Source organism: Sturnira hondurensis, unplaced genomic scaffold (assembly GCF_014824575.4).
Source record: "Sturnira hondurensis isolate 20B ecotype Veracruz unplaced genomic scaffold, ASM1482457v3 Scaffold0006474, whole genome shotgun sequence".
NCBI classification, from domain to species: Eukaryota; Metazoa; Chordata; class Mammalia; order Chiroptera; family Phyllostomidae; genus Sturnira; species Sturnira hondurensis.
Genome location: NW_028079105.1, coordinates 421,516 through 443,475, shown reverse-complemented (window position 1 = coordinate 443,475; position 21,960 = coordinate 421,516). Strand labels below are relative to the sequence as shown.

At 38.2% G+C, this 21,960-nt stretch overlaps 1 protein-coding gene across 2 annotated transcripts in view; it reads right to left on the bottom strand.

Moving 5' to 3' along the window:
* RIPK2 (receptor interacting serine/threonine kinase 2) overlaps positions 1-21,960 on the bottom strand; it is a 54,809-nt gene that overhangs the window by 23,965 nt on the left and 8,884 nt on the right. For both annotated transcript variants that reach the window (XM_037049325.1, XM_037049324.1), the window contains exons 2-6: positions 21,726-21,879; positions 17,390-17,545; positions 3,710-3,867; positions 2,929-2,978; positions 2,007-2,168 (exon numbers count right to left, since the gene is read on the bottom strand). In XM_037049325.1, the coding sequence (XP_036905220.1) occupies positions 2,007-2,168; positions 2,929-2,978; positions 3,710-3,867; positions 17,390-17,545; positions 21,726-21,879 (680 nt within the window). The remainder of the gene's footprint in view (positions 1-2,006; positions 2,169-2,928; positions 2,979-3,709; positions 3,868-17,389; positions 17,546-21,725; positions 21,880-21,960) is intronic.

Sequence of the window (21,960 nt, the reverse complement as noted above, 5' to 3'; positions counted from 1 at the left end):
TACTCTCTTGCCTTAAGAAACCAAAAACCCCAGACATATACACAAAACAGTGAGTGGTTTTCAAGACAGCGGCTATCAGGCAACGGAGGACAGTGACGTGAGAAATGAGAAACATTCAGTGAGCCTTAGGATTGCCAGGCTTACAGCCTTGAGAGAAGGGTGTGCATGAGGTGGAGCCTGGGGACATTTTGTTCAGGAGACTGTCAACCAAGGCAGACTGTGTTAACAGGACAGAGTACAGGAGAGGAGAGGTACTCTGTAATTGTAGTGTGTGGAGGATTGTCAAATACTCAGAGTCCTGACCAATGCAGGTGGAGAAGTCAGTAGGCCAGATGCTACAGTCATCAGGAAATAGCAGGGAATACCCAGGAGGCACGCAGAGGAAGTAGTATTGCCTAATGCATGATTTGCAGAAGAGCTAGAACTTTTAGGAAATGGAGAAGAAACTATTTAGAAGTGGCCCTGGGGGCATAAGAGGTATTAACCTCCCACACAGTTCTGGGAAATAAGAGATAAAATGTGAACCCACTTCTAAATTTTAGCAAATTTCAATTTTTTAAATATAACAGATGAGCCGTGAATATACATTGTGAATTAAAAATAATTTCATTTTTTAGTTGGAATGAATATTCCCAGTCTGTGGCTTGTCTTTTCATTTTTTAATACATCTTTGAAATGCAAACAATTTCAGTTTCTGTGAAATCCAAATATCAATTCTTTTATGGATCTTGTATTGGGTGTCACATCCTACAACTTGTCTAATCCAAGGTCATGAAATTTTCCCCTATGTCTTCATTTAGGTGATGATCCATTCTTCCCCCTGAAGTAAATCTTAAATCTGTCTAATTTTTCTGTCTCCAGGATTACCATGTCAATTAGGAAAGTCTCCTGGCTGGTCTCTGTTAGGGTGGGTGGGGGTAGGAGGAAGCCCCGGCTGGACTTTGCCAAGACAGACATCCTGACAGTAACCTGGGTCGGAGGAAGAGACCACCAATGCTGTACTGCTTCTTTGTTCAGAGGGCACCAAATCCCCAGCTCCCACGGGGAGCCAACGAAAATAAAACCCCACTACATTCCCTGCTTGGGCATGACTTCCACGGCCTCATCCTGCAGACCGTGGAATCTCACCCGGGTGCACAATCCCCAATAAAGCTCTTTATTGCCTATTTTATGGCTGACTGGCATTTCTTTCTCGGCGGAGCCTAAGAAAACCTCTCAGTCTCTGCCTCCATTCCACACAACAAGAATGACTTCTAAACTCACATTAGATCAGCTCATTTCTTGTGAGACATGCTTCCATGGTGTCCCACTGTACTGGGAACAAATATCTAGCCTTTTCATGATAGTAGCTGCCTCTCCTTCCCTCTGAGCATCATTCCCTTTCCAGCTACTGTATCCCAGCCTCTCAGGCCTCTTTTGTTCCTCTGAATACAAACTTTCCTCTTCCAGCTGAATGCTTGCCCCTGGCTGTTTTCTCTGCCTGAAATACCTGCTTTTATCTGTAGAAGGCTGCCTCTTTTCAAGCTGTGAATTTCACTTTAAACATTTATTCCTAAGTAAAAGGGTTTTCTTCCCCTCCCATTACTATTGTTACCTTGCTTATTTTCTTATAGGACTCTGGTAAATTACAGCTTGTTTATTTGTTTTTTTCCTCTGCTTTCTCAACTAGGATGTGAGATATAGAAATTAAGCAACTAAGATTGTTTTGGTCACTACTCTGCTCTCAGTGCTCACCTCATAGGCATGGCACAAGGGAAGGGTTTGGTAAATAAATATTTGTTGCATACAAGAATGGAATTATTACCCCTATCAGATTTCTTTTCTATTAGGAATCTCAATTCTGCTCTAGAAGCAGTGAACTTTTTATTAATGCTATGAATAATAAGAGTAAACAGAATAAAAACAACTTTGAGCTTGTCATCTAATTTGTGTTTCAAGGAATATTTTATTCACAGTATATTCACTATTTTCTAATTCAGAAGGTCCAGAGGAAAGTATTTACTCACTTAGGAAGGATGGCCTTTCATCTGGGTTTTGTGCCCATCCACTTTCTATGAGGGAAATCATCAGTGCTCGATGAGGTATATCAAATGGCAGACTTTCTTCACTAGTGTCAGGTCGGTATCCTTGTGACACACTATACATAATCTGCAAAGGATTGGTGACTTCTGTGAAAACAAACGTCATTCATTAGAAATATTTTATGATCCAATATGCTAAATGCACTCTAAACCCAACCAAGTGAAAATGAGGGAATCTTAAAATTTTGGGACTAATTAGTTGCCCACCCCCCCACATTCTGTAAAGGACATATGTATACCCAGCCATCACAAGGCTTGTCTGCCTCCATGAGCAGAGTTTACATCATTACCTCATTGGCATTGGGCTCCGCCATGTGATTGGATTTGGGCAAGCTGAGCTGAACTTATTAGATCCAGGAAGGGCCACAGCAACAAATATCCAATGTAAATAAGAAATACATGTTTATTTTATAAGTTACTGAGATTCTGAGATGTCTGCTATATAGCAAGCGTATACAAACCTAAAAAAATAATATTTTCAGAAAATTTAAACATTATTCCTTAATGTTTGCTGGTCTTTGTACCGAGGCCACTAATTAAATTTTCATATGAAGAATTTGATAGCTGGAATGAATCTTAGAAACAGGAATTCAAAATTCTCATTTCACAGAGAAAAAAAATGAAGACAAGAAATTTAGTAGCTTGACAGAACTAATTACTGCAAGAATTAGAATCTAATTTTTCTGATTTTGAATCTAGTACATTTTTTGGTGTACAGTGGATTCATGGTAAGTTATGTTTTGTAGTGTGTTTTCTACAAAATGAATGGTAGGCAGATTTAAAATAAAATGAGCTTTAGAGAATTCTACATGTGGCCCACCAACATGATGTTACCCAGAACACTCACCCTCAAAAGGCTGTTTTCTGGATAAGACTTCCCATGTGATAACTGCATAGCTGTTTTAAGATAAAAATATACAGACAGTATATTATACACTAGCTATGCATAATAAACTATAATACTAAATTTAAAAGCTGACTGTGGAGATACCCTTTTTTGAAAGTGACAAACTAGTGAATTGTATAAAGAATTAAGTGTTTAGAACCAAGATGATGAATATTCAGTTTTAAAAGGGAATAAGTCTTAAATTAAAGAATCTGGAAACTACTGTTATAAAAATGAAGTTATATGCAAAACTAACTTGTGCATAATTCAGTAATCATTCTTAAACACCTAGATAGGCTATACCCTCTAATTATATGATTTCATTATTCACACAAAATAGAGAGCAGTAAGAAAACTGTCCTATGTAGCTCTATTTATTGACTTTGTTCTGGTCTAAGTACTGTCTTCTTCAGTAGTGTTAAATGATAACCAGACTGTCCCTATCTGAGCCCCTCTCCCCACCCCACTGCCCTCATTGAAGTCACATATGAACAAGCCCTGAAGTATTATAAATCGACAGGACAATAAGATGTCTTTTGAAATGTTTTCAGGGATGTAAAAGTGGCTTAAAGCAAAGCATGTCTAACTTCAGAAATACCAGTCACTATGGGCTCGATTTTATTTTCCCCACATTTAGGAGAGAAGAAGAAAAATCACACTTATAAAATATTCTTCCAAAATTCTGATGGATTAATCTTGTTTTTTAGACAAGTTAACTCTGAGCGTAACTAATGCACTATACCTATATATGTCATGCTTGACACTGGCCCTTGATTTTTGTCCAGGCTCATAGTTTTCAGGTGGCATATAGATAATGGTCCCTCCTTCTGGTGCAGATTTGCTATTTCGTGACTGTGACAAGGACATCATGCGCCATTTTGACAAACCAAAGTCTGCAATCTGTGAGGGAAAAGAGTGATTGAATTTAAACATTTTCTCTTTAAACAAATCCAAGAATTGAGTGCCTTTCTTTACATGTATTCAATATGAGATCAGAGGAAATATTATATATATTAATATTTTATTTCTACATATTCCATGAGTTTCTTGGATTCCATAGTGCTGATCCAAATAACTCTAGAAGCAATACATACTGGCTTGAAGTTTAGCAAACTATTACAAATTTCAAAAGGGAGACTTTTGAAAAAGGAAAGAGGATTATTTTTTTCTTATAATCTGAATGAGTGTATACACTAAACACTTTACTGTTTGTGACAAATAGCTCCATAGCATGTGATTTTCAAATTCACCTACATCTCACAGAACTGCTAACTACTCATATGTCATTTGATTCTCACTGGCATTTTTAAAACTCATTTCTATGAGTTGTAATCAAGTTTACATGCTGTTATATATATATATATATATATATATATATATATATATATATAACATCAGGTTTATATGTTGTTGTTTATAATGTTCTAAGAGCTTTTAAAATAGCATCTTAAATTCCAAAGTAAGCAGAATGCAAATATCATATAGTTCATTATTATATGATTTATGACTATTCTTAAAAGTGTCATTTGTTGGCAATAGTAGAGTTAGCATGTAAAGCATATTTACTTCCATGACAATGAGTACCTAAAGAATTATCAGTGACAAACATTCCAAGCTTTTTATATGTCCTTTAGTTTTATATTGCTTGTAAATCTTGTCTATTATGTTATACAGTATCTTATAACTAAATATTTAAAAGATACCTTATTTTTCTAAATGGAAGAAAAAATATAAGAACAAAAACAGTATTTAGTGGACAAAAAAAGTATGGGAAAACTTTGAAGGCAGTTAATTTAAATTACTTACACATCCATACTGCAGAATGTCAGAGTCAACATAGTGGATTGAGTGCCATCCAGGACACTACTTGTGTTTCAGCTATTTACTACCTATATTTTTACTAGTTTTAATAGAATAAATTATTTGTTTAGTGTGTAGATGAATACAAAATAAAAAATATAGCCCCACTCCAAAATGGGAGGGTGTAGACTGTATGAATCTTTCATGAGCTATTATAACAAAAGGGTTAGCCTAAGGAAAAAAATTAGAAAAGATGGAGAGAGAACATGGTGCCAGTACATGAAGTGATAAGCTGGACAGAATTGAAAGGCACATGCTGAGAACATGGGTTCTAGAGCCGAGACTGTTTAGATTTATAGTCTATTCTAATTCTACCCCTAATTAGGTGTGTGATCCTGAGAAAGTTTTAAAGTTTCTCTGTTGTTGGGAGTCATATTGCCTGGTTTCAGGGACTATAGCCTCATTAACAGACAATAAGGGTCCCAAGGATACTGCTGAGTGAAAAGGCCTTGGGGACATGAGCCACTAAGGAGACAGAACATTTCCTCCTGGCAGGAGCACAGCCCCTGCCTCCCTTACTTCCCCCTGCTTGGCCCTGGGCAGATGACTGGTTAGCCAAAGATGGGTAAGATCCCTCAAGGGAGAGGCGACCTAAGATAGGCACAGTCACTATGGGCCATCAGGGAAGGACTTAGGGGTCTTCAGAGAAGGGGCATAAAGACCCTCACCCCTTGGCTTTGTCATAGTCTCAGTCCTCAGTCTTTCTGTAAAAGTCTCCTAGCCTCTTAACTGCTTTTGCTCTCCCCATCTGGCTCAGCCTTGGAAGTATGCCAGAGGCAGCTTCAACCTTGTATTGGAACTTGTATTGGAACAGATGGCTCCTGCTGGCGAATCTGGCCAGAGAAAGAATATACATTGTTTCCTTTGAGGTTTGCTCTGCCCTGTTGCTATGAAACAGACACTTGAGCTAAAGCCAACCCTGACCAGAGACAATTCTTGTTTCTTCAACTATTATCTGTAAATGATGCTTTTCAGGACTGCAGCTTTTTGGACACTCGTTGATAAGCTTTATGTGCATACTATGTATCTCTGTGTGAGCTGAACTCAATAAATATTCAGGGAAAAGGTGTTCAGGACCTTTCTCCTTTTCTCCCCAAGTAGATCACCTGTTGGGCATTTTTATTCTCATACCTAATGACCCAGGGGACCTCTGCTGGTGGAGCATCCCATCACTCTGTGCCTCAGATTACCCATCTGCAAACTGAGAGTAATAACAGTCTCTATAGGGTAGGGTTGTACTGTGAAAATTAAATGAGCTAAATTAGTATTGTTAATGTTTTGGTTACAGGAATATATGTCTCCCTAAAGGTGGCACTTTTCATATAATGCTATCAAGCAAAGAGCCATATTTTAGGCTCTGAGTTGCTCTGAGTGGTATTAAGGTTCCAAGGAGGACATATCCCACTTAATTCCATTTGGCTTTGCAGAGTCTACTCCTCCCTCACCCTCTAAAGGCAAAACTGGACTTCCGGTCACACCAGCATCACATCCCGGCTTTCTTCATCAAGTGTACTGGCCACATTAATTTCAGTAAACCGGAAAGTTAGAGGAAGATGGCGGTGGAGTAGGACAAAGGATTTCACTTCCCTCCACGCACTGGAGAAAAACCGGGCTGATCTGCAGAGGAGCGCAGTGGATCCCCAACAGGGACCCAGCATATAGGAAGGTAGGATTCCAGAAAGTATAGCGGACACTGAATGACCAGAGGTTGAGGAGAGGAGACGACCACAGATAACAAGGTACAAGGGAACAGTGCAGAGGCTACAGGCCCTCGGCTGGGCCAAGCCAGGGCCCTGGACGGGTCGCCCTGTCTCTGAGAGCCGAGGGCGGGCAACAACCATCCTGAGAGAGAACGAGTCACTGGCACCCTCCCTAACCAGCAGGGCACAGATTGGAAAACGCCAGGAGAGATCGGTTTGCCTGTAGTGGCAGAGAGAGGATTGGGCATTAGGAAGCAAACCAGAGAGCTCTGAAAACCAGTGGAGTCAGGCTGCAGTTGCCGGCTTGGGAGAACTGAGTAGCCCCTGCATTCCCAGTAGCCTGAGCTGGCACTCCCACAGTCTCGGATACTGGCAGGGCCCCTGGAAGAGCGCCAGTCACCAGCTCCCTCCCTACCCATCCAGCTTTGACTGAGAAGCACTGGGAGTCGGGCTGTTGTTGCCTGTGTGGGGAACTGAGAGCACAGGACTTGAGCCTGCGCTCCCACAGTCTCGGAGAGCTGCGGGCTACTGGCAGGGCCCCTGGAATAGCCCCAGTTTCCAGCTCAATCCCTATCCAGCCAGGCGCAGACTGAGAAGCATAGGGAGTCAGGATGTGGCTGCCAGCTTGGAAGAATTGTGAGTTGCCCTGTGTGTACAGCCACAGCACTGGGAAAAGTCCAAACCCAAGCCTGTGAGACCAGGAAAGCCTGGCTGGGAGCGCGTGTCCTCACGTCAGGCCAGGGCTGGGAAGTGTGGGGAAAAACCTGCTCTCAGTGGGGCATGGGAGAGCACGGGCGAGACCAGCTAAGTTCACTGAGATTAGAGAAAGGGCACACTAATAGCCCCTAAGGCTGCTGCAGCTAGTGAGACCAGAAGAAAAGGTTTGACTAGCTGGAAACCAACAAGAGTAGTAGGTGGAAGCTGAAAATATCAAGATACCTGCAGGAGACTGCACCACTGAATTACTAGGTATCTTACCACAGAAGTTTACACCATAAACCCAGGGAATCAGAACAGATCACTTTAAGAAGCTGAGGCCAACAAGAAAAGTACCACAAACAATGGGAAGACAAAGAAACAATCCTCAAATGAAAGAAAAGGAGGAAGCCTCAGAAAGAATGTTCAATGAAATAGAGGCAAGCCAACTATGAGATACTGAATTCAAAGCACTGGTTATCAGGAAATTCAAAGAGCTTACAATGAGCTACCAGAAACTACAGGGGAGCTACAATGAACTCTCTGCAAACTATAACAACATGAAAAAGGAAATAGAAACCATCAGTAAAGGCCAAGAGGAAATGAAGAATACAATTTCTGAACTGAAGAACACAGTAGAAGGTATGAAGAATAGAATCGATATGGCAGAATCGCATAAGTGAGACTGAAGACAGGATAGAAAGAATCTCCCAGACCGACGAAGTAATGGAAAAGAGAATCAGAAAAAATGAGGAGAATTTAAGAGAAATGCAAGACAATATGAAACGTAATAGTATCCGAATAATAGGAATACCAGAAGGAGACGAAGAAGAACCAGGGATAGAAAACCTACTTGAAAGAATAATAACGGAAAATTTTCCTAAGTTGAGGAGAGATAAAGTCACAGGGATCCAGGAATCGCAGAGAGTCCCAATCAGATGGAACCCAAAGAGGCCTACTGCAAGACACATCATCATTAAAATGCCAAACCTCCAAGACAAAGAGAAAATTCTAAAGGCAGCAAGGGAGAAAAAGGAAGTAAAATACAAGGGGGTCCCAATAAGGTTGGCTACTGACTTCTCAATGGAAACATTCCAAGAAAGAAGAGAATGGCAAGAAATATTTCAAGTAATGAGAAACAGAGGCCTACAAACAAAGCTACTGTACCCAGCAAGGCTCTCAATCAAAATAGAAGGCCAAATAAAGAGATTCCAAGACAAAATAAGTCTAAAAGAATACACCTCCACCAAACGAGCTCTACAAGAATTACTAAAAGGGCTGCTTTACGGAAAGGAAGGAAAAGAAAGAGACAGAGAGGAACACAGATACACAAATGGCAATGAGTAAGTACCTTTCAACAATAACCTTAAATGTAAATGGATTAAATGCACCAATTAAGAGACATAGAATAGCTGAATGGATAAGAAAGCATGACCCACACCTGTGCTGCCTACAAGAGACCCACCTCAGGTCAAAAGACCACCACAGACTGAAAGTGAAAGGATGGAAACAAATGTTCCAAGCAAATGGACAAGAAAAAAAAGCAGAGGTAGCAATCCTCACATCAGACAAAACAGACTTCAAAAAAAGGGCTATAAAGAGAGACCGAGAAGGTCACTTCATAATACTCAAGGGAAGAATCCACCAATAAGACATTAACATCATAAATATATATGCACCCAACACAGGAGCACCCAAATATATAAAGAAAATCCTAGAGGACCTCAAGAAAGATATTGACAGCAACACAATTATAATAGGGGATTTTAACACCCCACTGTCAAAAATGGACAGATCTTCCAAACAAAATATCAACAAAGATATTGCAGCATTAAATGACACCCTAGATGAAATGGACCTAATTGATATATTGAGAGCCCTCCATCCCAAGAAGCTAAATACACATTCTTTTCAAGTGCACATGGAACATTTTCAAAGATAGACCACATGATAGGACACAAAACGAGTCTCAACAATTTCAGGAAAATAGAAATCATACCAAGCATTTTCTCTGATCACAAGGGACTGAAATTGGAAACCAACCCCACAGGAAAACACCCAAAACACTCAAAATCATGGAGAATGTATGGTATGCTATTAAACAACGACTGGGTCAAGATTGAAATTAGGGAAGAAATCAGAAAGCTTCTGGAAACAAATGAGAATGAACTCACAACAACCCAAAACCTATTGGACACAGTGAAGGCAATCCTGAGAGGGAAGTTCATAGCAATACAGGCTCACCTAAACAAGATAGAAACATTTCAAACTAACAACCTAACCCGAGGCCTGCAAGAACTCAAGGAAGAACAACAAAGACAGCCCAGAGCAAGTAGAAGGAAGGCAATAAGCAAGATCAGAGCTGAATTAAATGACATAGAGACTAAAAGCACAATTCTAAAGTTCAATGAATCCAGGAGTTGGTTTTTTGAAAAGATAAACAAAATAGATAAACCTTTAAGTAGGCTCATCAAGAAAAGAAGAAAGAGGACCCAAATAAACACAATCAGAAATGAAAGAGAGGAGATTACAACTGATACCACAGAAATAGAAAGGATTGTAAGAAATTACTATGACGATGTATGCCAAGAAATTTGAAAACCTAGGTGAAATGGACAAATTTCTAGAAAAATATAATCTTCCAAAACTCAATGAAAAAGAAGCAGAAAACCCGAACAGGCCAATAACAGCAAATGAAATTGAAGAAGTTATCAAAAATCTCCAATCACACAAACGCCCTGGACCAGATGGTTTCACAGGAGAATTCTACAAAGCTTTTAAGGAAGAGCTAACCCCTATTCTTCACAGACTATTCCAAAAAATCCAAAAGGAGGGAAAACTCCCCAACTCTTTTTATGAAGCCAGCATCACCCTAATTCCAAAGCCAGACAGAGACACAACAAAGAAAGAAAACTACAGGCCATATTGCTGATGGACATAGACGCTAAAATCTTCAATAAAATATTAGCAAATCGCATCCAATAATACATCAAAAACATCATACACCACAACCAAGTGGGATTCATCCCAGGTATGCAAAGATGGTTCAATATCTTCAAATCAGTAAATGTAATACACCACATAAACAAAAGCACACACAAAAACCACATGATCATATCAATAGATTTGGAAAAAGCTTTTGATAAGGTACAACACCCATTTATGATAAAGGTACTCAGAGAAATGGGAATAGAGGGAGCATTCCTCAATATAATAAAGGCCACATATGAAAGACCTACCGCAAACATCATACTCAATGGGCAAAAACTAAAAGATTTTCACCAAGATCAGGAACTAGACAAGGTTGCCCACTTTCACCACTTCTATTCAATATAGTATTAGAAGTTCTAGCCACAACCATCAGACAAGAAAAGGAAATAAAAGGAAAAAAGGAAATAAATCCAAATTGGAAAGGAGGAAACAAAACTGGCATTGTTTGCAGATGACATGATAGTGTACATGGAAAACCCTATAGCCTCTACCAAAAAACTGCTCGAATTAATAAATGAATTTGGCAAAACAGTGGGATACAAAGTCAATATCCAGAAATCAAAGGCATTTTTCTATACCAATAATGAAGCAGCGGAAGGAGAAATCAAGAAAAAAGTCCCATTTGATATAGCCAAAACAAAAATAAAATATCTGGGAAGAATCCTAACCAAGGAGGTAAAAGACCTGTATGCAGAAAACTACACAACACTCAAGAAAGAAATCAAGGAAGACACAAACAAATGGAAACATATACCGTGTTCATGGATTGGAAGAATTAACATCATCAAATGTCCATACTCCCCAAAGCAATTTACAGATTCAATGCAATATCTATTAAAGTTTCAATGGCATATTTCACAGACACAGAACAAACACTTCAAAAATTTATATGGAACCATAAAATACCCCGAATAGCAGCCGCAATTTTGAGAAGGAAGAACAAAGTAGGAGGGATAACAATATCTGAAATAAACTGTATTACAAGGCCACTGTAATCAAAACAGCCTGGTACTGGCATAAAAACAGGCAGATAGACCAATGGAACAGAACAGAGAGCCCAGAAATAAATCCAACTCTCTACAGTCAATTAATATTCAACAAAGGGGGCAATAACATAAAATGGAGTAAAGACAGCTTTTCAACAAATGGTGTTGGGAGAAGTGAACAGCTACATGCAAAAAAATGAAACTTGAGCACCAACTTACACCATACACCAAAATAAATTCAAGGTGGATAAAAGACTTAAATATAAGCTGTGAAACCATTAAAGCCCTAGAGGAGAGCATTGGCAGGAAAATCTCAGATATTCCATGCAGCATTATTTTTACTGCTATGTCCCCTAGAGCAAGGGATATAAAGGAAAGAATAAACAAATGGGATCTCATCAAAATTAAAAACTTCTGCATGGCTAAGGAAAACAGTATCAAGATAAAAAGAGAAGCAACAGCTTGGGAAAACATATTTGCCAATGATACCTCAGACAAAGGTTTAATCTCCAAAATATACAAAGAACTCACTAGACTCCACTCAAAGAAGACAAGCAACCTGATTAAAAAATGGGCAAAGGACTTACAGACATTTCTCCAAGGAGGACATACAGAGGATCCAGAGACACATGAAAAGATGCTCGATATCACTAGCTATTAGAGAGATGCAAATTAAAACCACAATGAGATACCACTTAACACCAGTCAGAATGGCTATCATAAACAAAGAAACAAACAAGCAGTGCTGGAGAGGTTGTGGGGAAAAGGGAACCCTAGTTCCCTGTTGGTGGGATTGCAGACTGTTACAACCACTATGGCAAACTGTATGGAATTTTCTAAGAAAACTAAAAATGGATGTGCCCTTTGAACCAGCAATTCCACTATTAGGAGTATATCCTAAGAATCCTGAAGCACCAATCCAAAAGAACCTATGCACCCTGATGTTCATAGCAGCACAATTCACAATACCCAAGAGTTGGAGGCAACCTAGATGCCCATCGGTCAATGACTGGATCAAAAAGCTATGGTACATTTACACAATGGAATTCTATGCTGCAGAAAGGAAGAAGGAACTCCTCCCCTTTGCAACATCATGGATGGAACTGGAAAGCATTATGCTGAGTGAAATAAGCCAGGCAGTGAAAGACAAATACCATATGATATCACCGTTAACAGGAATCTAAACAAGAAAACAAACAAGCAAGGAAAATATGACCAATGAGACTCAAATACGGAACAGGCTGACAGGGTCCAGAGGGGAGAGGGGAGAGAATCATAGGGAAAAAGGGGATGGACTCACATGAACAAGTATAAAGGACACATGGACAGTAAGTAAGGGTGGGGGGCAGAAATGGGAGGGAGGTGGGGAGCACGGGGCGGGGGGCGTTCAGGGCTGGGAATATAAGACAGAAAACTGTACTTGAACAAGAATTAAATTAAAAAATTATTAAAAAAATAAAATAAAGGCAAAACCGGTATTCCAGGCACACACCTGCCAGGATTGTAAGCATTGCCATGGCAACTAAGTTTATTTTTGCTCCAGAGTGAAAAACCTACACAAAAAATAGGGATGTGGTCTCATTTATACTTGATCCCTAACTTACAGACTACTGGGATCAGTATTGGTTTGGGTATAGTGTTGGAGAAACAGCCTGAGGTTGCTTCCTATGTGCTCCTTTTACTTGAGGTAAGAGCCTCATCTTTTGAGTTTTCTAACCCGGCCTAGAACCCTTAGTCAGGATTCCCTCTATCAGCTAATTTAGTTTTTCTTCCATATGGAGCCACACTTCTCCCCTTTCTCTGTCCCAAACAGTATCATAGGAAATACATAATTCATTAAACCTGAGTTTTCAACAAAAGGAAGACTTGAAAATGTGATGAAGTTAGTAAGAACTCCATGATGTCTTGAGAGTCTTGATAAATCAATCATTCATCAGTGCAGACAGAATAGGAACTTTCCCTTTCTATACAAGACCTTTAAATATATTTCAACCTAAAGGTTTTCTTTTTAATTAAAAAGATAAAAAAAATTAGAGGAAATTAAATTACTCTATTCAAAAAATTATCCATAATCCTACCACTCTACTAGAATAGCTGTGTACTTTCATTTATATGTACTGTTCATCTCAAAAGTATAAACAAGCTAGGAAGAACCACTTGTAAGTGTTCTGGTTTCCACAGAGGACTGACATAATAGCAGAGAAATAAAAATACTTTCTTTTAAACTCTATTCATATCAAATAAAGACTAAGAGTACCCTACTGATCAATGGAGAAGAGAAAGAATGATTGCCCATTACTTTGTTTCTGTTTTCTCTGGACTAAGGCTCAGAAAGTAAAGTCCAAGGAGGTTGAAAGGTTTATAAAGTGCAAGTCTTAGGTTATTTTATATATATTTCAGATTACTGAACACTTGCAAATACCTCCTGGGTGCTCTCAGTGTTCTTTGTGGGATAGCACATGAGAAAAGTGGATGTCATTCTGATTTTTAAAAATGAAAAATATTACTGATTTCACAAATCTACATACTAGCAAGAGACTATCCTTAATCCCTGGTTCAAAAATTTAGAAAATTTTTATAATTAATGAAAAAGCCAGCAAGAATTCATTAAAAAATTATATTAGACCAGTAATCAATTTCAGATCTCATGTGATATGTCAGAAGCACTGGACACAGTGCCTGGCACATCACAGTTTCTCCACAAATATTCACTGAGTATAAGAATGACTGACTTCATTTCCTTTTTTGCAGAGTAAGTGTAAAAACAAGTTGTATATTATAAAACATTTTGGGGTACTTTAATAATAACATACTTGATTACAAAACTAGTAGGCCTATCTGGTACATATAGAAGATCAACAGATTATTGAATAGCATGAATATGACACATGCTGAGTATATGGCAGTTAATAAAATAGACTAAATTTCTGTCTTCATGGAGCTTACTTTCCAATTGGGGGGATGGTCAATAAACATTAATAAAACTGTTATGTCAGATGGTGAAAAATAGTAGGGGGAAGCATAAGTTGAGGCATGATGGTAGAGAGGAACTGGCTGGGTGGTCTAGGGACAGTCATCTGGAAATGCGGCTGAAGATATAGAAGGAGTGAGTCATGAGGATGTCTGGGGAAACAGTCAAACAAAGACTTTCATAATATTCTTATGTACAAAATTAGGAAATATGGGCTTTTAAAAAATTCTTTTAGGAGTACTTCCAACAAACAATGATTATCTTCCAACAGTGCTGATGACATGGACCTGAGGGAGGTTCTTAGCATCAGGTAGTGCAGCTCTGACCTGAGCTCTGCACAGTTAATATTTAGTCATGACTCAAATATATGAGTAAATGCCTAATTAAATTTTAGGATGATACAAAGCTGGGAAATAACTTACAATCCATGGGATAGAGAAATAACATTCAAAAAGGTCTTAAAGGGTGAAGTGAATTGCTCCAGTCTAACAAGATTAAACTGCTGATGCCCAAAAAGTTTTCTGCAAAGCACATGATAAGAACATGTGGCTTAAGCAACAATATATGAAAAGAAGAATGTCTCAGGACTTTTTGTTGAGACTAAGCCCAATTTGAGTGTTGTCATGTGGGTGTCCCCCAAAAGTTGATGAATTATTAAGGACCTACTAAGTAAAGCATTTACGACTAGAGGGTAAATGACAATTCCATCCAATTCTAAAGTGGTCTGACCACATGGAGAACATTTTGTTCGGTTCTGAGGATCAAAATTTAAGAGAGACTGAAACACAGATTCATATAGCATCTGTGGGATGCTATATGAATAGCATATAGATAGCATCTGGGATTAAAACCCATGCCATAAGGAAACTGGTTGGCAAGAAGGCCATAACATAAGAGAGTGAGGGGCAGGCCGTAGTCATCCTCAAATATCAAAAGAACTGTCCTGTAGAAGCAGAATCGGACTGACTCAATTTATTACATAGAGGAATTTTGGGTGATCACATAAGAAAATGTCACAGTTATTCAAGTATGCATGTTGAGACTCCCCTGTTATAGGATAATTGCCTTGGGAGACTGGAGATTGTTGCGGAGAGGACCCAGGGGACTAAGTGACTGCTAAGGAACTTCTACCTATAGGGTCCCCTACACTGATGTCATAGATTAGTCTCTCTAGCAATAATGAGGCAGCAGCTTGCTTCCTTTTCCTCTCTTCTCCCATTTTATTCTAGGAAGAGGAAGTGCCTTCAGTAAAGATTTATTTTTTTCACTTAATTTTCTCAAAATTTGTGTATTATTTTTCTGTTGTTCTAACTTCCCTATTAATTATCTCTTTGAATACTTTTGATATTTATAATAATCTTCAATTATGTACTTCATTGTGACAAATATAGCAAAATAATACGTAAAAATAAAGTGAGTTACATTTAGTATTAATTACTCAGCAACTACCTCTTATTTGCTGTCATTAGTTAGATGTAAGGTAACTGAAATCACTATCTACTGCCTTAAGATACTTACATCTTTTACACAAATATTAATTCAAAATAAACAAATTAGTTCAAAAGCATAAAATTACAAAACTTTTTGAAGATAACATAGAAAACCTTCAATAGCTATGGCTTAATGAAGAGTCCTTATACATGACAGCAAAATCGAGATCATAAGAAAAAAAATGGTAAGTTGGATTTCATCAAAATTAACAGTTTTGATTTGTGAAAGACCCTGTTCAAAGGATGAAAAGAACAAGCTATGGATCAGGAGAAAAATATTTGCAAACTACATACCTGATGGACGATTTAAATCAAGAAAATATATAAACTCTTAAAATTCAACAGTAACCCCCCAAATTGAATTAGGAAACAGCTTAAGACACAATGAGATACTGCACTGAAAAGGATGTATAGATGATACATCTATAGCCATTCATCATTAGCCATTAGGAAGATGCAAATTAAGATCATGATGAGATCTTAGTATACACTTACTAGAACAACTAAAACAAAAACTTTGGTAATGCCAAATGCTGGTGAGGATGTGAAAAAGCTGCATCTATGACACATTGCTGGTGGAACATAAAATGGTACAGCCTCTCTGGGACATAGTTGGATAATTTCTTAAAAACTAAGAATGCCCTTACCGCGTGACTAAACAGCTGGGCATTTATCCCAGAAGAATTAAAACTGATATTCATTCAGAAAGTTTCACAGTATTATTCACAGGAGCTTTATAATAATTACCAAAGACTGGAAATAACCAAAGTGTCTCTCAATAAGTGAATGGTTAAATAAGTGGGCTATTCAGCAATAGCCAACTTGGATGGATCTCAAAGGCATTATGCTAAATAAACAAAGGCAATCTCAAAATATCACACACTGTATGATTCTATTTATAAAGCATTCTCAAAATGACAAAATTACAGAGATGGGAAACAGACGAGTGGTTTTTAGGGGCCAGGGATGGTAAAGGACAGTAAGCAAGTGTGACTGAAGAGTAACCTGAGTGCTCTTTGTGGTGTGGGGTAGTGCTGTATCTTGATTGGTTAATTATACAGATTTACACAGGTGACAAAGAGACACAGAACTACATATATGCATTGTATTAATGTCAAATTCTTGGTCTTGAATTGTGCTATTATTATCTGTGATGTAACTATTGGTGGAAACTAGGTGAAGGGTAGATGGAACCTTTTTGCATTACCTTTGCAACTTCCTGTGAATCTATAATAATTTCAAAGTAAAAGTAAAAAAAGTGTACTCCCCAATTTCAGTTAAAACATAATGACTTTGTATTTTGTGCTATAATTGTGTCTATCTCTGTGGTTGAGGAATAACTAAAGCCATTGGGGCAGGAAGAAGGGACACTGAAGGTAAGAATTAGGAACAAACTGACAGTAACCAGAGAGGAAGGAGAAAGGGATAATAGGGAAAGGACCACCAGGAATATGTATAAAGGACACATGGACAAAGCCAAAGGGGATAGGTTCAAGGGTGGGAGGTGGGGATGAGTAGAGTGGGGGATGGTGTGTTGTGGTGGAAATGGAGACAACTGTACTTCAACAAAGACAAAAATAATAAAACAAAATAAAATATTAAAAGAAAAAAAGAATTAGGGGCTATGGAACACGGAGAGATATTTTGTTGGCTAGGTGGAAAAATAACTAAGGCCTTCTTAAAGCTATTAAACACAAGGTACACATAGACTTTTTAAAAAGTAATTACCTTAACATGAAATTCATCATCCAATAAGATATTTTGAGTTTTTAAGTCATGATGAAGTAGAGGAGGATTCATATTGTGTAGGTAATTTATGCCCAGTGCAATTTCATGCAGGATGCGGAATCTCAATGGCCAAGCAACATCAGGATATTCTGTTTTCTTCATATATTCAAGAAAGAAACAAAACTAAAATCACTGGCCAAATATCATTACATTCCCATGTAGAAAATGAAACATTCCATGATGAAATATAGTATAAACTAAGGTCAAAACATATGCTCATTTTTATTTTTATTTTTTTAAATATATTTTATTGATTATGCCATTACAGTTGTTCTATTCCCCCCCTTCATTCCCCTCCACCTGCACACCCTCTCCCCCACCATCCCCCGCTTTAGTTTATGTCCATGTGTCACAAGTTCTTTAGATTCTATATTTCCCCTACTATTCTTGCCCTCCCCCTATCTATTTTCTACCTACTGTCTGTGCTACTTATTCTCTGTCCCTTCTCCCCCCTTCTCCTCTTCCCACTTCCCTGTTGCTACCCTCCATGTGATCTCCATTTCTATGGTTCCACTCCTGACCAGTTAACTGTCTCCTTAGATTGCTTTTGTTTTAGGTGTGGTTATTAATAACTGTGAGTTTGCTGTCCTTTCACTGTTCATATTTTTATCTTCTGTTTCTTAGATAGGTCCCTTTAACATTTCATATAATAAGGGCTTGGTAATGATGAACTCCTTGAATTTGACCTTATCTGAGAAGCACTTTATCTGTCCTTCCATTCTAAATGAAAGCTTTGCTGGATAGAGCAATCTTGGATGTAGGTCTTTGGATTTCATGACTTGGAATACTTCTTTCCAGCCCCTTCTTGCCTGTAAGGTCTCTTTTGAGAAATCAGCTGACAGTCTGATGGGAACTCCTTTGTAGGTGACTGTCCCCTTATCTCTTGCTCCTTCATTTTAATCTTGGCTAATGTAATTATGATGTGCCTTGGTGTGTTCCTTCTTGGGTCCAAATTCTTTGGGACTCTCTGAGCTTCCTGGATTTCCTGGAAATCTATTTCCTTTGCCAGATTGGGGAAGTTCGCCTTTATTATTTGGTTCAAATAAGTTTTCCACTTGTGGCTGTTCCTCTTCCCGTTCTGGTACCCCTATAATTCAGATGTTGCAACGTTTAAAGATGTCCTAAGAAGGTCCCTATGTCTCTCCTCATTTTTTGAATTCTCGTTTCTTCATTCTTTTCTGTTTGGTCATTTTTTCCTTCCTTCTGGTCCACTCCCTTGATTTGAGTCCCAGTTTCCTTTCCATCACTATTGGTTTCCTGTGCATTTCCCTTCATTTCAATTATTTTAGCCTTCATTTGTTCCTCTAATTTGTGACTAAAATCAACCAGTTCTATGAGCGTCCTGATCACCAGTACTTTGAACTGTGCATCTTGATAGGCTGGCTATCTCTTGGTCACTTAGAATTATTGGCTCTGGGGCTTTGAGCTGTTCTTTAGCCATAATGTTTTGGTCTGTTTGCGCCTGTTCTATATGAGGGGTGGAGCCTTAGGTGTTCACCAGGGCAGGGCAACCTAGTTGCTGGGTTGTGACCCTGTATGTAGGGGCGGGGTCAGAGAGGGGCAATGGCGTTCTGCTCTCTCTTGGATTTCTGTCCCCTCTGCTGCTTCCCGCAAGCAAACCTGGCCCCCTTGGTGCCGGCTCTTGGCTGTGTGGGCCTGTGCATCCTCCAGGACCCTGTGGGTCTCTCCAACAAACTCTCTGTGAGCCTGGGAGCTTCTCCTGGCACCTTGACCCCCCAAGTTTTTCCAACTGGTGCTTTTAGGCTTTAATTTCCATTTCTGGGGCCCTAGCCTGCACAGTCTGTGTCACTGCTTGCTCCTTTGTCTGGTTTATCTGCGTGTGTGAATCTGTGACCTTGGTCAGCCAGCTGCCTTGCGGCCCCACTGGGTCTGCCCATTCCAACCCTGCGCCTGGGATCTGCCAACCACGGCCTGTGCTCCTGGGTCAGTCCAGCTGATTTTTGCTGCCCCACCCAGCTCCACCAGCCCCTGACTCCGCCTCTCTTACCGGTCTGGCTGAACAGTTCACTGATGTCGTTTTTGTTACTAAAACTTTGTTGTCTTTAAACTTGGTTGTGTGAGGAGGCACAGTGTTTCCACCTATGCCTCCATCTTGGCCGGAAGTCCTTATTTTTATTACATAGTATCAATTTGACATTAACATACTTGTATCTTATTTTCCTTACTTTTTAGGGAAAATAATAAATATATAGTATTAATATTCTCTATTAGTTTATATTAGTAATACAACTACATGATATCAAGTCTTTTTCTTCTGTTGACACGGCTTTAATTTTTTTTTAATTTGTATAATACCTACACACATAAACCTATACCCACACCCATCTCCCCATTCTATGGCTTACATCAAGTAGTTTGTGCATGCACATGCACACACAAAATTTGTTTCTAGTACATACCAAATCATTCATTCAAAGTAATGTTTTACTTTTCCTATTAATGTAAAAACAAATTAAGGTATTATAATCATTGCATAAATTAAAAATATGACCATATTATATTTATTGACTAAGCATTAATCTCACACTTTAAATTATATAATTTGTTTGCATTCTAATTGAAAAATTAGCATTACATTTTGTTTTTATGGAGACAAAGATAATCTTCATTTATAAAGCATATATAATATAGACACATTAAAAATAATGCTTTATATTTCTTGGTGCTTCCAAGTGATAAAATAAATGTTTCTGAATATAAAAATTAATGCAGCATCTTAGGAGAATGAATATACTCAGAAACATTAGATATTTTGGGGAGATCCTCCAATGAGTCCTCAGTCACCAGCCACTGGTTACATTTTTCTAAATGATATGAGAAAGCATACTTCTACTGAAAGCTCCAAACTGTTCTTGAGAATTTTTTCTGTAAGTGGATTAGCCTATAATGCAGTGATCAACCTGGTAGGGAAGTGGGTCAAAATACTTTGTGTTTACATTGTATTTTGATTTATTTCAATAATCTTTTGTGTGGGTGGAGGAGGGCACTTCAAGATAAATCCCACCCTAATAATGCAATACAGAAAACCAAAAGAAACACACATATTCATGTTGAACAGTACTTCTTGAATAAATGAATCTTGAGTAAGTGAATCTATTAATTTGTAAAAAGATTAATCTATTAATCTGTAAATCTGGAAATTATGTAGTTTTAAAGCCAGAAGAAGTCCTCTCTAAATAAGGGCTTCTGGTCATGATTCTTTCTAGGAGTTAGTAGTCCTCCTACAGGAGGCTCTAGAAGTCCTAGTGGGCTCCAAATTTGGGTGTCTGAATATCTACTAGAGTGCTGAGGTATGGGAAGAAAACATTAATATTTCTACTTATTTTTCAAAAAGAAAAAATTATGTTTAATTAATATTTGCAACTTGATTACCGTGGTGGTTACACAAATCTCATACACTGAAATCAGCTACTAGGCTCCATCCTGTTTTAGATGGTCACATCATAAAGGAAGAGGGAGTCACTCCACCAGGGGCTGAGAGTGGCACCCACTCTTTCTTTTCACTTACAGAACACTGACCTATCAGAATTTAGGAGCACCCCAAAACTGGATTTTATACTTTATATTACCCAGTTTTAACTAACTTTCATTAAATGGACTGAGTGGTATAAAAAGACTTATTGAGAGAAACTGCAGGTTGGAGATAACATCAGCTTAAGCAAACAATAGATGAATACACATATTTTGAGAATGAAGAGCCCCTAATTTGTTTATTGATGGGATTTACAGTCAAAGCCAAAGTAACTGGGACCCTGAGAAAAAAGTAAATGGCTCATGCCATTGTTGATTGTGGAAAAGCTGATGCATTTGGTATTCAGAGGTAGATTTATTTGGCCTATAAATTTAGAACTTTATAAACTGGTATTATCAACATTTAGCTTGAACCCTAAATTGTCATTAACATAAACTAAAATCCTGCCTAACAGTGGACTGTACTGAGAACAGAGTTTATCTTTTCTCTCTGTTACACCTAGCTGTGTAAATATACATGTGGATAAGGCAATTCAGTGTAAAATTCAGGAACAGTAACCTAAACAAAAAATCTAGGTTCCTCAGAATACAAGCCCTGACTCCACATAATTTTTAATAACAAAAAAGAAGCTGTAAATGGTGAAACTTTACAACTGCTATTGTTTTTCATTATTCTTATTTTGATTCATCTATATATCCCCAAATAAGTTGATCGTATATAAAACTAAAGTCCTATATAGCTTGATTCACAGAATTATAGCCACTGAAAGTGTACAATACTTACCCTATGTAGGAGTTCATTTAATGATCCATTTCGCATGTATTCAGTAACTATTCCCAAAAATTCAGGCTCATTGCAAATTCCCAAAATAGGAAGAATGTAACTAAATCTAGCTTTGTGTAAAATTTCAGCTTCTCTTAAGACATCATTTCTTTCACTAAAGAAAAAAAAAACATAATTATTTTAAAGTAATGAAAAACACAGTTTTGCTCATGATATTAAGTTAGTCTGGACTTTT